Source organism: Peromyscus californicus, unplaced genomic scaffold (assembly GCF_007827085.1).
Source record: "Peromyscus californicus insignis strain IS unplaced genomic scaffold, ASM782708v3 Scaffold_8__1_contigs__length_139910024, whole genome shotgun sequence".
NCBI lineage: Eukaryota > Metazoa > Chordata > Mammalia > Rodentia > Cricetidae > Peromyscus > Peromyscus californicus.
The window spans coordinates 120061839-120079217 of NW_026294606.1; the positions used below are offsets into that span (position 1 = coordinate 120061839).

General features: G+C 42.9%; 1 protein-coding gene across 1 annotated transcript in view; it reads right to left on the reverse strand.

The window, feature by feature from the left end:
• The window catches only part of Fto (FTO alpha-ketoglutarate dependent dioxygenase), a 366039-nt gene that overhangs the window by 183552 nt on the left and 165108 nt on the right, over nucleotides 1-17379 (reverse strand). Inside the window, exons 6-7 of the mRNA XM_052727800.1 lie at nucleotides 16362-16505; nucleotides 7058-7177 (exon numbers count right to left, since the gene is read on the reverse strand). Of these exons, the coding sequence (XP_052583760.1) occupies nucleotides 7058-7177; nucleotides 16362-16505 (264 nt within the window). The remainder of the gene's footprint in view (nucleotides 1-7057; nucleotides 7178-16361; nucleotides 16506-17379) is intronic.

The following is a 17379-nucleotide window of genomic DNA, read 5'->3' on the forward strand; positions in this document are numbered from 1 at the left end:
TTATGTATGTACGTATATATGTATGTATGTACGCATGCATGCATGCATGTATTTAGACATTACTTCATTCCCTACACTGTGACTCATCCAGGACATGGAAAAGAGTTTTTTTCAATCAGGTGCATGAGAGAGTAGAGAGAACGTGAACACTGCACCAAGACATCTGAAGAGGGACTGGGGGAAGATGGTAGAGTGCATATTAGCCTTTGTCTTTCCTGGCAAAACGGACTTCCTGACACACCAGACTGGCATCTGGATTTCCGAATTCTCTCTCTCTCTCTCTCTCTCTCTCTCTCTCTCTCTCTCTCTCTCTCTCTCTCTCTCTCTCTCTCTCTCTCACACACACACACACACACACACACACACACACACACACACACACATGTTATGGCCTGCTTGTCAAAGTAACCCAAAATAAATTCCAGCAGCCGAGGCTACACAGTTCCCCCAGGAAAAGTGGTAGGGCTTTCCACCCTTTACACAGATTTGCTTTTCATAGTAGTTAAAACCATTTGAAACAAGAGAACTGACCTGTGGTTTTTTTGTGGGAGTTTTTGTTGTTGTTTTGTTTTTTACAAATAGAATAATGTAAACATTGTGTGCATGTGTCATGCACGTGTGTACTTAATGAAGGTGAACAGAATGTGTCAAATGCTCTGGTGTGGAGGCAGCAACGGAAACCCTGGCTGACTATCCCAGGCTTCCTTTCTCCACACTAACTGGAATTAAGAGAGAACGGCATCCTTTCCCTTGGCATGTCCTAGCACCTCTCACATTTGCTCTCCATTTCAATGTTTTGAGTCTTGCTCCTGTTGTGTTTGGAACAGAGGTGGCAGCCGAGTCCTCTGAGCATCCCTGGCACGTTCTAGCACAGGGCACTAAAAGGCTCTGCTCACACTGCTCACGCAAGGGTTAAGAACAGAAAGTCTACCACTGGCCGGCTCTGATGTTCCTCGAGATATTGTCACTGGATGTATCCTCAGTAGAATTCTATTCAACACCTCTGTCTTTAAGTACAAAGCTGCAGGCTGTAGCAGCTTTAAGAAACATAAGTACTCCTTTTTTCTGCACACAGTATCTGTGTGTGAAATTCTCTAAAGGGGTTTAAGTATTTACCCTGAACACTATCAGCCGCTTTCTAAATTTTTCCTTATCCAGTTGCAAAACACTTCAAAGAGAATCACAAACACAGGCTTTTGTGCTTCCCATGCACACTCTGTTTGGGAGGCTTAAGTCTGAATTCTCTTGGAATTGTAAATTTTTTTCCCCAAAAAAGGACAGGATACACACACTTAAAAAAAATCATAATTAAGTTTGTAGCAACTGGGGGGGGGGTGTTCTAAAGAGAGTCTAAAAAAAATCTATCAATAAAAACCCAAAACATGTTAGAAAGAAGTTCAATGCTAAATTGCATTTAAAACCTCCTCCCTCCCTCAAGATATTTTGCTTTAGAACAATATAGCTGTGAAAACTGGAGGTAAGGGGTAAGTGCAAAGAATCAAACTCCAGTGAATGCCTTGAGGATCACCAAATGTAAGCCAAGGACTGGAGCTTTTGTGGCTGGAAGTGACTTCTTTCTTTTTTCCCAATTTCCAAAGACAAACACAAGCCCCTAAAATACTGTGTTCCAGAATTTGAATTATTGGGTGCTGTAACTGTTTAACCTGCTTCCAATCTGTGCTTATCTTGAGCCACTCAGCAATGTCCCAGTCAAAGGAGGGAGAGGGGGATTTAAATCTTAATTGAAAACCACCAGACATTTCATACCAGATCTTAAATTACTATAATATACTCTGCTCTTAAATTAGAAATCCTGACCCTAGGGTTGGAGAGATGGATCAGTGGTTAAGAGCTTATGGGGCTCTTGCAGAGGATCCAAGTTCGATTCCCAACACCCAGGCTGGCTGGCTCACAACACTTCTAACTCCAGCTCTAGGAGACATGATGCCTCTGGCCTCCAAAGGTACCTGCAATCATGTGCATATATCCATGCATAGACAATACACATGGTTAAAAATAAATATCAAAATGAAAACAAAAATGTTGAAAAATGGGAGACAAGATTATGTTAGTACATGTAATTTAGTATTCACAGGAATACTTATGGGGGAGGTAAATATACACATATATAACATGAATATACATACTATATCTAGGTGATTTCACCATTAACATGAACCCAAAATATTTATATATAATTTATCATGATATCATTCATGTTCCCTAAAATCTTTAATTTAGAAGAAATTTTAAATTGAATTTACTTGAGTGTGATCCAAATACCATTGTATCTGATATATATTTCGGTACATAAGAAGCAGCCTTGTTCCTATGCTCACTTACAAAGAATTTTATCTACAGCTGTAGTGACAGCTTCGTTAACCTCTCCCAAAACAAATAAACATACCGCTCTTGGGCTCACTCATTCCCTGCAACTGAGGGAGCCACAAACAGGGGACCTGTCCCTGCAGCAGCAGGCTGCCTCCAGAACTAGGTTCCCTGATGATTTATGCAGACCACAATGACAAGCAGAGAGGCATGACTCACCTCGGAATTAAACCATTATAAATAACTTGTCAGGGTTGCCTGTACATTCTGAAGAACATTTCTCTCTTAAACTTTTAACAACAAGAACCTTGGTTATGTTATGAAATGAAACACCCACTCATTTTCCACATCTCTCTGCTCTCCTGAGCCAAATTTTAACATAAATGGGCAAATTAAATGTAGCCTATTGCTTACCTAACATAATTATATGTTGTATTTTACACTGATTCAAAACGGATACATTAAAACAATCCAGCCTTGGCTCCCACCCACTACAGTCGGCAAAGGTTATTAAGGCCAATCGCCATGCACAGCACCTGCTACTGTAGCACCGGGGACCGTTGGGACAGGAAATGGTTCAGAACACAGAGGATGAGCAGGAGCCACTTTCTCCCCTCAAAGGAAAAGCAACAACAACAGAATGCATGAAGAAATCCCCACAGTACATAAATCATCCGCTTTTCTCAGAGTGCTTCCTCGGGACGCTCCTCTGGAATAATTCCACTGGATTGTACCAAGTGGAGGTTTTTAAGGTCAAAAGGAAATGAATAAATGTCATCAATTTAGAGGATTTCACACCCAGCATTCTTTTCAGTCTCACCGTGAATTTGATAGTGTTAAAACATTTTTATAGGTAAAATAAATGTCAGTTTTGCAAAGAGCGATACCAGCCCCTGGGAGACAAATGGCCTATCCACTGGATCTCAGGCCGCGGCATGACTTCGCTCCCTCACCGGAGACCTCAGCTTTTCATGCTCCTCTTTAGCTGGCAAGAAAAGCTTGCAGTTTCTTTCAAATGATAACTCTCCTATCCCGAAGAGTCTCCTCATAATAGGATAATCTTGGATGAGAGGTAGTGGGTTGGTTGAAAAAAAAAAAAAATACACATATGTGAATGGTGCTCAGTGCTGGAAGACTTCTTGAGTGGAGAGCAAAGAAGCCAAGAAAGGCTTGGCTGTGGTGCAGAGGGTCAGGTTGCTCCGGGCTCAATGCTCTATAAACTCACAGAGCAATATTCAGGGGAGATGCGATGTTTTATCAGAATGTCATTCGAATATAAGGTTTAACATTTACATCACAAGAGCAGGCACGGAGTAAAACTGTCACCCAGGAAGGAAGAGGCAGGACACAAGTGTGCCAGAGCATGCCTGCTGGGACAGGGAGTGGGCGGCAGAGGCCAGGGGACTTTATGTACAGCTGACTAAACTTTCTAAAATATGTGGCTGGTTATGACATGTGCAGCAATTACCACTAATGGAAGAATAGCTATTTCAAAATTCATTTTCCATTCTCCTAGAGGCTTCTGGAGACTACCCCTCCCAACCACATGAGAAAAAGAACAGAAAGACAGAGAGAAATTACAACACTCGCCTCTTCCCTGGTACAAGGGCCATCAGAGGCTGCTTTGCTCCTAAACCAAATGAGCAAAGTAATGCAGGCAGGGGCCAAGGTTGTAGGTCTTATTGTTCTCATGGAAAACAATGGAAGATATATTGTGGAACCGACAAAAATACATTGATCAAAGACATCTTTCCACAACACTCACAAGACTCTCTAACTCAAAAAACCAGAAAGATAACAAAGACTCGCTTGTCTAAAATCATAATAATTTGGAGTAATATATTCCCTAGAAGAAAAGTTTGAACATTCAGAAATGCCCTTTCGATTAGCTTAATTCCAGAGAATCTAAATGTGCATCAAACACTGCATGTTTGATGTGAAATTGCTGTTGAATTTGTGAACCCACAACTGATTTCCTGTATTATGGAATCTTGGAGATTACAGTTAACTTGAAGCAACAGGGATAATTCTTGGCAGTTAATGGGACATTTATATGCATTTTCCTGAAAGGCAGCATCTTGGGACCTCCAACTGGCAGCTCAACATTGCCCCCTACTGCTTACAAGTTTAAAGACAAGCTGGAGAGGGCTCCCAGCCAGACTCCCACCAGCCTATGCCTATTTCACCCCCATGCCCAAATACCGCACTGCTCTAGGAGCAGCCAGGGACTCTTTCTAAGATTAGTCTCTGCTGTGTCTTCCAATAGCAAAAACAACTTATCATGAGTTTATTAGAAACCTTTTTTAAAGGCCCAAAGCAACACTTCAACTTAATTTAGAGGAACCATCCCTTTTATCTTGGCCCAAACCTTCACTCTGCTGATAATGATCCAACTGTGGTATTTGGGAGAGACACTGAACCACTGATTTTTTTTTTTTTTTTAAATAGCAAAGCCAAAGAATGCACCGCCAAGTGCAAAGAACCATGCTCTGGAAAATTACCCTGATTGCTACTCCTTTTAGTATATTTTTTCTGGTATGAATACAAATAAATAGAAGATACTTCCTTTAACTAATGTGCCACTACTACCAAATGTTTGTATACACATATGGAGACACTGTCATACATCTACACTCGTACCTTTTCAATGAATTAATAATGAACATCACTAGTGTGATCACAATACTAAAAATTTTACTTGGGGGGAAATATTTCTAAAATGAAAGCAATAAAAACTTTTTAAAAATTATTTTACAAAATTACTGAGTTCTTTTCTTATTGTTTCTAAGTCTTAATTTATAACAATCAAATTACAATTTCAAAGTCAGGCTGATGTCTAAGAATTAGGCCTCAGCAAACAGGAGTCTAAGTGCATGCGTAAAATGGGCGCTATCCAGACATCTGTGCATATCCTATAAAAACAGCATTTTCTCTCAGGCTTGACCAGAGCTAGCCAGGCAGAAAGGGACTCTTCATCACCTCCAACCTGGCAATACAATGCTCAGGGCTTTGGGGAGATCTATCTTTGAGACTACTAATACATTAAAAGGATAATAGTGTTCCATTCCCAGACACTGATCCTTGCAAAGGATCTCAGAGATATCAGTTCTTAGAGATATGCATTCTGGTCCACATTCTTAAGCTGAGGCCTTCATATTTGTAACTTGGTGTTTTCATTATTATAAAACAGGGATTAGAGAAGATACTATGTTCACATCTTTATCAAAACAGTAATACTAAATTGGCATGCCAAGTGAACTCCTTTGGAGGTGACAGACAGGTTTCAGCGTGGGCTCTGGCTCTGGCTTCATAGGTGCATATTTATCTTTCAACCCACCAAACTATATACATTATGCTTGTTTACTCTCCTGTATGTCAACCCTAGGTCCACACAGCTGTCTGAAAACATTATGTGTGGGGACTGGCGATCCCCGTGCTCCCGAGATGAGCTCACTGCTCTCAGCACACTTCAGATCTGTGAAGTGGCACTCTCCAGAGGTCAGCAGGCTTTTATCGCCTTTCCTCTACATTCCAAATTCAAGTGTCTGCAGGCAGATCAGTGAGCCGACAAAAGGCAAGCAGCCTAGAGCAAGCCTTCTAGAGTTCAAATCCCAGCTCTGCCACTTACTAGCTGGTGACCTTGGGAAAGTTACATAAGGCCTTTGGGCTCCTATCTCCTCGTATGTAAAAGTGAGACAAAAGTCAAGCCTATCCCACAGGGTCATCGTGAACATTAAGTGACAGCAATCTTTAGCACTCATAAAAATACCATGCAAGCATTTACTGTTGTTATTGTTATCCCAGTGAAGGCTTATCAAGCGGCTTCTGCCTGCCATCCAGATGATAAAGTCCATGTTCTACATACCATAAATGCCCTTCTTTCTGATCTTGTTTTTACAGTCCCAAGACCTAATGTTCCTCCCCAGATAGCCCGCCCCACCCGCTCTTCTCCACATGCCTCTCACCAGACCAGCACCTTCCCAACAGTCCCAGAAGTAATGACCTGAACCTGATACTGATCTGAACCATGGGGAACGTGCGGTGGTCAGAGGATGACTTGAGAGTGAGTCCATTGTCTCCTTCCATGATGTGGGTCCCGGAGATAGAACCCAGGTTGCCAGATTTGGTGGCAACTGCTTTTACATTCTGGGCCATCTGGCCAGCCCACGATTTTTATTTATTTATTTATTTTTTAGGTCTCACTGCATTTTTTTATTTTAGCTACAGTAATATGTGGTGGCATCCACATTTCTCTCTTTCCTGAACTGCTAGGTTATGGTGACTAAACAAAACGCATGCACTTTGCAACCTGGCAGCCTGCCCCTCCATCTCAATCATCGACTGAGTGCCCCTGGACAAGCACTGATTTCTCTAGACCTCAGATTTCACATCTATGAGTTAGGGCTCACAACACTGTCCACATCCACACCCTCTGGATAGTGGCTGTAGCATAAAAACAAATGACACTGGGGACTGCTGGTATCCTGTTCTCATGCTGTGTCTCAGCTCATGTCTAGCAGAGGGCCTTCCATGAAGAATATCAGAAATGTTTCGGAAATGAGCTGAGGCTTTAGGGACAGAATTGCAGGCTGTTCCCATTACCTTACGGGACACGACCAAACACAATCACACAGACTGATAACACATACATTTGCCTGTGACAATTAGACAGCTGAAGATCTGCACAGTGCACGACCCCAGAAAACGTGGTCAGACCTCATGCACTTACCACACTCTCCATCTTCTTCCACAGCTCCTCCAACTGAGTCATGGGTTCACACCACCAATCAGTGCAAAGTTTGTTTCGATCTCCTTGGAACCAGAACTGCCTCAGCCACTCAAACTCGACCTGTGGACCAGAACAAGAAGGTGGTGGTTAGAATGTCCTTGTGATAGACCAACAAGGACAATGACTTCCCCACTTAATTCTCCTTTGGCAACTTTATTTATAGACAGGGGGGCGAGAAAGGTGAGAAAAGCCTGGCCTAACTAACACACCCTGCTATCTCCAGAGCATTCTGAAAGCTAAGAAAATGGAAGTCTTAGAGCTGAGGTCCTGCTAGGATGGCAGTCCAGGCCAGGTTACATGTTTTAGGCAGATATAACAAATATTCAGATCCTGGAGTATAAGCAGCGTCCACTGTGTATGATGGAAAATCATAACCAAGCAATCAAACATTTTTAGTAAGAGCTAAGAAGACAATGACACAGACAGATATTAAGAGTATCGTGTGTCAATTTCTTAGACTGAAAAGAAAGAACTTACCCAAGGGCCAGGCAGAGTTGGTGATAATCTAAGGCACATAAGCAAACAATATATAACTAGTTATAGAGGCATTCGAGCTCCTACACAACCATTAAGGTTCTCACTTGTTGACTCAGCAAGGGTCAATTGCAATAGGCAAACAGTAGCAAAGACAGAAGGCGCTGATTTGCGTTCTTTTCTGGGAAGCTACCAGCTGTTGTACTGACCACCTAGAGGCACTGCTCCTATCCACAGGATGAACACACAGCTCCCATCATCCTCAGCAGCAGCCCTTCTTCAGGCTCAATCCTGTGGTGTAGGCAGAGCTCCAGCTAGAATACTAATGGCAGAAGTGGAAACCCAGGGTTGAGCCAGATGTAGCACGATTCTTAAAAGGTCTTATTAATAAAAACAAACCTGGAGCCAGGTATTGGGGTGAAAACTGAAAGATCAGAGAGACAGAACAGGCTACAGCTACCTCACCTCACCAACTTCTCAGCCGATCCTGTTTCCTCAAACTAGAAGCCTCTGAGTCCTCATCCAAATGGATCTCAGTTAAACTGCTGCTCAAATCCTAAAAGCTTAACCAGGCCCTAGTTCCTGGTCCTCAGGCCTTATATACCTTTCTGCTTCCTGCCATCACTTCCTGGGATTAAAGGCATGTGTCACCATGCCTGGCTGTTTCCAGTATGGCTTTGAACTCACAAAGATCCGGATGGATCTCTGCCTCCAGAATGCTAGGATTAAAGGTGTGAGTGCCACCATTTTCTGGCCTCTATGTCTATCTAGCAGCTGTTCTGTTCTCTGACCCCAGATAAGTTTATTAAGGTGCACAATATATTGAGGAACACAATATCACCACACCAAACATCCCCCACTGCCTCATTTCTGGATTTTGGAAGAACAGGTCTCAAGACTGGAGAAACACAAGAAGAAGCCTGCAGACATGTTGCTGTCAAACTGGAGCCAACAGGGCAGGAAGTGACTATGAGGTGAGAAGACGGAAAATCAGGTCTGGAAAGAGGCACTGACTGGATGAACTACCTCCAGAGCCCCTTTCCACTCAGGCTGACTCGGGTTTAGTTGTCTGAGGCTTGCAATGGAAACAATCTCATCACACACAGAGCAGAGTCTGACCAGCACTGTGCAGACAAGTCAGTCTTCTACGGCTTGTCCTCCACTCGAACATCAGCTGGTATCACCAGCGCAGAACTCCATCTCGCCCCAAGGCCCTCTACTTTTGCAGAGTCCAGCACCATGCCGCGGTGTCGGCTTTGCAGAGTGATCCCGTTCCACCCACAGGGCTAAGCTCTTTCACTGTCGCCTGGGACCGCGGAGGACTGCGGGTTGTTCCTCCGCACCGAACTTTCAAGAAGCAAACAAAAGCGACTTGTGAGGACTAACAATGGTGAAAACAACCCCGGGAAGAAACTGGAGAAGACCTGGTCTAAGGAAAGGTTTTCGTTTACGCTAAAGCAATGTTTGTTTGATGTGTAGAACTGATTTCAGCTAAAGCTGTTTAAACAAAACAGGAATGTGGGCCACATTAAGACAGTTGCTAAACCTTATCTGTGGCATTAAAAGACAGTGGTTGACAGAAGGTAAATCTGAGTACTTAGAAAGGAGAATGAATATGGCCACAGTTCAACTTCAGGGAAGATCCAGGTTTAGCAACACATTTATCACAGGAGAAAAAGAGAGGACCTTCTAATGGGTTTCTCACGAAAGTGTTCACACTGTCAGAGCAGCCTGACAACAAAGCCTCAAGCCTGAAGTTAGGTAGAGGTGAAGTGGTTTCCGATGGCTTCTCAACCCTTGGGCCGGTTATTCCCCTGAAGAGGACAAAACTTGGAAGCCTTCACCACCCTGGTACACAGGGAATAAAAAGACTATCACAAGCAACAAGCCTATCAACCCATCAGGGCACAGGAGACTGTAATTCTGTGATAGAGAGCTTGGAAGCAGGAAGTGAGCATACAGGGGGGCTGTGCCATTGGACAAAAGAGCAAATGCAGAGCCCCGGCCACGCTAACAAATAAAAGCTTCTCTTCCTCCTCAGGCACCTCGGTACCTTGGCTCAGAGGGTAAGGGTGCTTGTCGCCAAGGCCATCAACCTGAGTTTGAGCCCTGGAACCCACGTGATGCAAGGAGTGAACTAATTCCTCTAACTTCCACATGCATGCTATAGTGTAAACCCTTCTGATTCCAAATTAAAATTAAAAAAAAAATGTAACTTCTGTTTTTGAAGAATCAGGGTTCTGGATGTTCAGGGAGGATAGAAAATTAGAAACCGCCTCCTTATAATGGATAAATTCCCAGCATATATGACCTACCAACATTAGATCAAGACATAAAACAACTTAAATCCATAAAAAGCAATGGAACTGATGAAGTAACAGAAGTGTCCCCATAAAGAGAAGCCCCAGACCAGATGAATTCACTGCCAATTCCTACTAACATTTTAAGGAAGAGTTAACAGCAGTGTTCCTCAAACTGTTTCATAGAACAGAAAGAGAAGGCAGCTACCAAACAGTGAACAAAGCCAGCATTACCACGATCTCAAAACCAGAGAAGAACACCAACAAAGGGCTAGAGACCGAATTCACTGATGAACATAGACACAAAATTTCTTAACAAAATCTTTACAAATCAAATTCAAGAACAAATGAGGACAATCATATACCATGACCCATGACCAAATTGTTTCCATTCCAGGCATGCAAAGATGGTTCAACATATACAAATACAGATGTAATAAAGCCAGTAAGTTATGTAAGGGCAGAAATCACAGGGCCATCCGTAGATGCAGAAGAGGCCTTTGAAAAAGTCCATGTCCCTTCATAATGGAATCCCTGAATAAACTACAAATAGAAGGAACATACTTAGCATAATAAAGGCTATGTATCACAAACCTATAGCCAATATTACATTAAATCCTCTAAAATTAAAAATAAGGTTTTCCCCACTTTCCACTTTTACTCGGCATAGTGTTTCAAATCTTAACTAGAGAAATAGGCAAGAGAGAGGAAGAAAAGGAATACAAATAGAAAAAAAGTAAAATGATCTCTATTTATGGACAACATGATCCTAAATTTGAGGGGCCATGAAGACAACTTAGGAAACTCTTCCGCCTGGTAACTGCTTTCTGCCTCGCAAAAGGATGTAGAACCAACACAGAAATACACAGTCCTATACACCTCTAACTTGCCAAGAAAGAAATAGGGGGGAAAGCTCCATTCATAATTTAACATCCTTCCTCATCAAAGGGGTATAAAATGTCTACAATGAAATAGGACATTGATGAAAGGAACTGAAACACTAGAAGACGGAAAGACCCCAATACTCATGGATTGGCAGGATATTGTGAAAATAGTTATATTACAAAAAGTTATCTACAAATTCAATACAATTCCCATAAAAAGTCAAATGACATTGTGCACAGAACTAGAAAAGAATTCTAAAATCCATGTAGAAGCACATAATACCCCCATAAGCCAAGAGCAATCCTGAACAGACTAAGCAATGCTGAAAGCATCACAACACATAATCTCAAAGTATACTACAAAGCCATAGTAACAAAAACAGCATAGCAAGGCCATGAAAGCAGGCCAATAGAACCTGACAGAGTACCCAGAAATAAACCCATGTGACTGGGACATCTGATCTCTTACAAGATGTCAAGAAGATACATTGGAAAAATGACAACTTCTTCAATAATGGTGCTGGGAACACTGAATATACACATGCAAAAGAAAGAAACAAGATTTATAACTTTCCCCATAGACAAAAATCAGTTCAAAATTGATCAAAGACCTTAATATAAGACTCGAAACTCTGAAATTGCTAAGAAAGACAAAACACTTCAGAATATAGAGATAGGCAAGGACTTTCTGGAAAAGACCTCAATAGCACAGAAAATAGCCCCAAACATTATCAATGAGATTAAATGAAATTAAAAAGCTCTTGCACAGGGACAGAAACAATCATCAAAATGAAGAGATAACCCACAAAACAGGAAAACAATGTTAGCAAAATACACACCCAACAGGGCATTAATTACTTCCTAGACTCCAAAGGACCTCCAAAAACGAAACGTCACAAAACCAAATCATCAAGCGAATAAATGGAATAAAGAGAACAGATAGTTCTAAGGGAAGAAATACGAGTGGCCAATAAATACTTTCAATATCCTTAGCCGTTAGCAAAATGCAAATTACAGCCATCTGGAAATCCCATCCCACTCCAGTGTCAAGACAATAAATGACAATACATGCTGGTGAGGATGTGGGAAAATCAGAACCCTATTCATTGTTGGGAGGAGTATAAATGGGTGCAGTCATTACAGAATGAATATGGAGGCCCCTCAAAAAAAAAAAAAACCACAACTACCATAGGATGCAGGTTAAAAGACTTTGAGTCAGCACACCATGGAGATACCTGCATATCTATGTTTAATGCCATACTATTCACAACAGCAAAGATCTAGACAGTCTAGACATCCATCAACAGTAGAATAGATTTTACAAAATGTGGTGTATATACTCAGTGGAAATTTACTCAGCTGTGAAAAAGACTGCAATCATGGCATTTTCAGGAAAATAATAGAACTAGAAAATCATTATGTTAAGCAAAAGAAGCCAGACAAAAAATATAGCACAATTTAGATAAAAATGTATATGTATATGTTTATCTATGCAAGCGTACATGCATACATACATAACTGGAAATGGAAGAGACTATGAGACTATGAGAACTGTAAGGGAAAGCATGAAACAGGAGAGGGCATTGGGCTATGTGTGATGTGAGGGCAGGGACTGTTTGGGAAGACAGGGGAACAGAACAAGGCAGGAGGGAGAACAAGTGTACTAATATAGACATATGTAATGTCCTAATGAAAGCCTTTATTCTGTATGCTAACTAAAAACAATCAATGATAAGAAGGAGGAGGCTGCAGAGGCAGAGGAGAAGGTGGTGGTGGAGGTGGTGGTGGTGGTGATAGAAAAATGGCTCTAAGGGTACTTAATGGTTCTACACTTCTTAGCTAAGGAAGGTGATTAACAAGGCCAGCCTGGACTACACAGCTAGACTCTGAGTCTAACTGGAGGTGGGGGTGGGAAGGAATAAAGGAAGTGGGAGGAGATGGGGGGTGGGGGAGTCGGGGGAGAGAAACAACAAAGTATAATTGTGTTTGAAAAATTCCAAAACGAAACCTGTCTCTGTAAAGTAATAAAAATAAACATAAAAATAAAGTACAATAAAGATTTTAAAAAAGCCTAACACTACTTCCTCTTCCACCAGTAAAAACAGTTTTGAAAACACAAATTAATGAAAGAATTCGAGTTCTGAAGTCAGTGTGAAGTGGGCTGTGCCACAGGAGAGCTGTGCCAGCTGGGAAGAAGGGATGATCATGTAACAACCATACAGGTTTGTGCTGAGGTTTCAGTACCTTAGATTGGGTCATATTGTGCCACAGATGAAGAATACTAGCTAGAGGGGACCACAAGCCCCAGAACTTACTATCTCTCAGCAACCCACAGGCCTAGAGAGCTCCCTGAGCAGAAAGGGTTTTCCATCCCTGCTGGCTCGCACCCTACCCCTCCCATGCCAGTCAAGAAGCCCAGCACGGAGGCTCACTCCAGGCAGAGGCTTTCTGGTAGGCTGAAGAGGTGTCAACAGGATGCCACATTTTTATGGACACCTGTGTGCATTTTAATCAACGCTATGACCTGACCTTTTTCTGCAGTGTTGGGGATGAGAGATCACAGAATTTTAATCAAACGGCTACAGCTACACAGACACACATGAAGCCATTCCAGAGCAGCTCAGGAGAGGAGCAGGAACAGAAGAACAGAAGAAACTCCAACATGAGACTATCCAATGTGTTCCTTCCAGGAGAAACTTGCTAGAAGATTGTTAGGTTTACACTGCAATGGTTTGAAGAAAGAAATGGATAATTTAATAACAAAGAGGGGAATTCTGCTTATAAATGAATTTAAATCTTTGCTCTGTATCTTAAAATGGGGGTATCAACAAGCTGCTGCCTTCTCACGACCAAAGTTCCCATGTTGCCTTGCTAGAAAACAAGGCATTCCTAACCCCAGATGGCTTCAAAGTATTCAAGGTGCTTTGTTATAATGAGTCCAGCAAAGGCACATGGCCTTGAAGGAAGAGGAAAACAAACAAGAAACTAGATAACTACTAGGAATACAGTGTAGGGTGAGTAACTCAACACGCAGTCCAGGCCTGCCTGCATGATAACAGAACAGCTAATGATGAGCTGACACACCAACTTAACCTTCAAGCTAAGATGACTTCGGAGAACGAGAGAGGAGGAGGTGGCCATGATAGGCACAAGGGATATTTATTTATAAGACCTTTTATCCATTCACCCCTCAAGGGCCGCCTTACCTCCCTGACACAATGTCAAAGCAATCAGCCAGTTTCTGTGGCAGATGGATTCTGATGACAGTATTGTGCTGTGTGGTTTTACAGTTTCCCTGTCCACTGAGATAACAAAACACCACAGCCGTGTAAGACCAGAAAATACTGAAATGAAATAGCACACATACACGATAAAGTCAGCTCCCAGTTTGCTGACCAGATCTGAAAGTCAGGAAGTCTTTCAGAAGAGTAAGTGAATACCTGGATTAGAGATTCTGCACTAAGATGGAGAACGAGACTATTCCCAGGTATAACTCAGTGAGGTCATCAGGTCCAGAAACACGCCGTTTCAAGCACTTCTAGCTATAAGCAACACCTTCAATGGGGACACTTACTAGGCACAGTGAAGGAAGGAAACGCGGCCCTGGGTTCAGCTGAAGCATGAGACAGCCTTTATTCTCTGAAAGGCAGTCTTTTTGCCTTTCGTTCTGAGAATTCTGATGCAGTTTCCCAAAGTATAGAACAACTCACAAGAGACAGAAAACCTTTTTAAATCTATTACAAGATATCTCATGTCTATGGGTAAAGAGACTGTTTCTCATTGGCTCAGACTCCTTCAACGTCTCTCTATTTCCCTCATAGTACAAAGAAAGCCTGATGAGCATAGGAGGGTCTCTCAGGATCTATACATTTGCTAACACTGTCCCTGTGACCCCACCTCCTACGACTGGTAGCCTCATACCCTCCCTCACACGGCTGCTGAACTGTCCCATGAACAGCGAGCATTCTCTGCCCAGTGGTCTGTGCAGAGGCTCCTTCTGCTTGAAATGGCCCCTGCCCACCATGGCTCACCCCCTTCCCTTCTTTCCAGTGGAGATGCACGTTCTCTGGTTCTTGCCATCTCCTTGTTCCGTTCTGTTTTCGGTAGCATTAGCAACATCAGCACACCATGTACTTTACCCGTGTTTTGTGTCTCGTTTCCCTCCTCCACACACTAGAACGCCCGATTCTTTACCAGTATACCCTAATGCACCCAGAAGAGGGCCTGGCGCAAGCTCAGTGATCGTCACTTGACAGCAACGTGTCACAGGTCAGGTTTTCCACCAGTTCTCGACACGTCATGAGAAAGTCTGAGATGGCTGACCCATTTCAATCATTCTCTACCACCTGTTAATCTTACCTTCCCCCTCATGTCTTTATCTGAGTTACAATTCACCCACAACAAAATCCATTCATTTGAAGTATAAAAGTCAACATTGTTTTTTAACTTAGCAAGTTGCATGCCCATTATCACAAATCTCCATAGCATGATGGAAGGGCACAGGCTTAGCGTCTTCTCTCTATGAGACTGCTCTGGTCTTCATTGAATATGGTTATCTACTTTACATTTACTTTTGACTAATTATAGAGGACGCCACTTAATAGCACAACGTTTCTTTTTCAAAAAGTCATCTATGCAAAAAAAAAAAAAAAAGTTGAAAAAAGCTAAGCAGTTACTATCTAAAGTTCGGAGGTGTAGAAATCGAGAGTGTTGACGAAACAGTAATCTTAGGATGATGTGCACTGGCCTCACGACGCAGACCCACTGAACTCACAGACTGCAGAACACAGCTACTCTCACACATTTAAGCCAAAGCATTACCACTTACTGCTAGGTGGGCAACCATTCTCCTTAAGTCCCTTTATTTCTGCCTGTCTTCAAGGAAGCCACTGACTGCCCCGTGCTGCAGGGCTGTGTGTATTGGGAAGACCTATGGGGTGGGGGATGGGTAAAGCCAGTATCTTCCTGAAGAAATTAGGGCAAAGCCACTCATAGACTTGGAAGCTGCTTCCAAGCCATTAGAAAAGTCAGTTCCCTTGTCTCAAGGTTCTAGTTATATAATGTAACCCCTTCTGGTGCCATGCTACCTGCCCATTGTGTGTTTCCTGTGGAAACCATCTCATAGAAAGCAATGGTCTGAATGTGTGTGCCCTTCGCACCCCAATTCTTATGGTGAAATCCTAACCATCACAGAGTGACAGTTCACTTTGGAAGGCACCTGATCCCGAGGGCGGCTCTTATAAACGGACTCAATGTAGATAAACGGAGGTCCAATGAGGCTTTGTCCCTCCACCGTGCAAAGACTCAGTGAGAACATACCATCTATGAACCGGAAGCAGGCCCTCACCAGACACCCAGACTGCCAGCCTTGCTCTTGAGCTTGCCAGTCCAGACTAAGGACAAATTCCTGCAGTTTAGAAGCCGTGTGGCTGCCATATTTTGTTACCACTAACATGCTAGGCTCGGATTACTGTGACTGTTTGTGTAACCTGCCTTCCCCTCTGACTCAGATCTCCTCTGTTAGACCCTCATGAAGCTACAAGCAGGGGTGAGTCCCATACCCATCAACTTCTTGGCCACCCTCACCTCATTGTGGATGTCTTCTCCTTGTTTCAAAACTGCAGGTTCCAAGGACTTCAGAGAGACGTCGCCATTGTCCGAGTCATTAAGGACATTCTGCAGTGCCAACTGGCAGCGTTGTAGAATATAATCCAGGGTGCCCGCGGAGCACTGAAAGACAGAAGCACAGTGGGACGGTGAGCGACTGCCAGCTCGCCATGCACGGCTCCTGCTCACAGTTCTGTGTCCTCACCCGTCATCCCCACAGCTCATGTACATGAGAACTACAGTAGTGCCCTGCTCTCGATTCTGTGTAGCCAGCCAGGCCTCACTCGGTCCCACAGGCTGTGGGCTGTCTGCACTATGTGGGCCTCCTCTCTCTAAACAAACATGCACCCTGAGGTGTGTGTGTATATCTACACACACACACACACACACACACACACACACACACACACACACACACACATACACACACACACACATACATATGAGGTGCATGTATATACATATATACATATATATATATAAATATGGATGTTTGCATGTGTATTCTTCATATACTACAGCACCTTAAACTAACTCTTAAATGTAGAAGAAATGTAATAAACAATTATTCTGGGAATAACCAGTTAGCAAAAATGGCAAAGAGAGTGGGTTTTTTTCTCATGTCATGAATGTATTAATGGGGGAGAATGGTAGCCAGGCTGGAGAACCTGGTACAAAGCACACAGACTAGAACGGCAATAATGTGTGTACAGGGGGCTGGTGACATTTCAAATTCAAGGTAAAGAATTCCCTCCCTTTTCTACATATAGGAGAAAGCTGCAGTCCTTCCTACGGAGGTTGTAGAAAGACCATGGGGCTTGGGCCGCAAAGCACGCACACTCAAGGCAAGGCTGACACCTCGTTGTCAGTGGGGACAGAGACCACTAGTTCACCCTCGCTAGGCCTGTGGAAACGTGACAGAGGTCAGATGGACACCCTCCTATGGAGGAGCCTATGCTGGAAAACAAGGATAGAGATGGAGTATGAATTCAGTTAT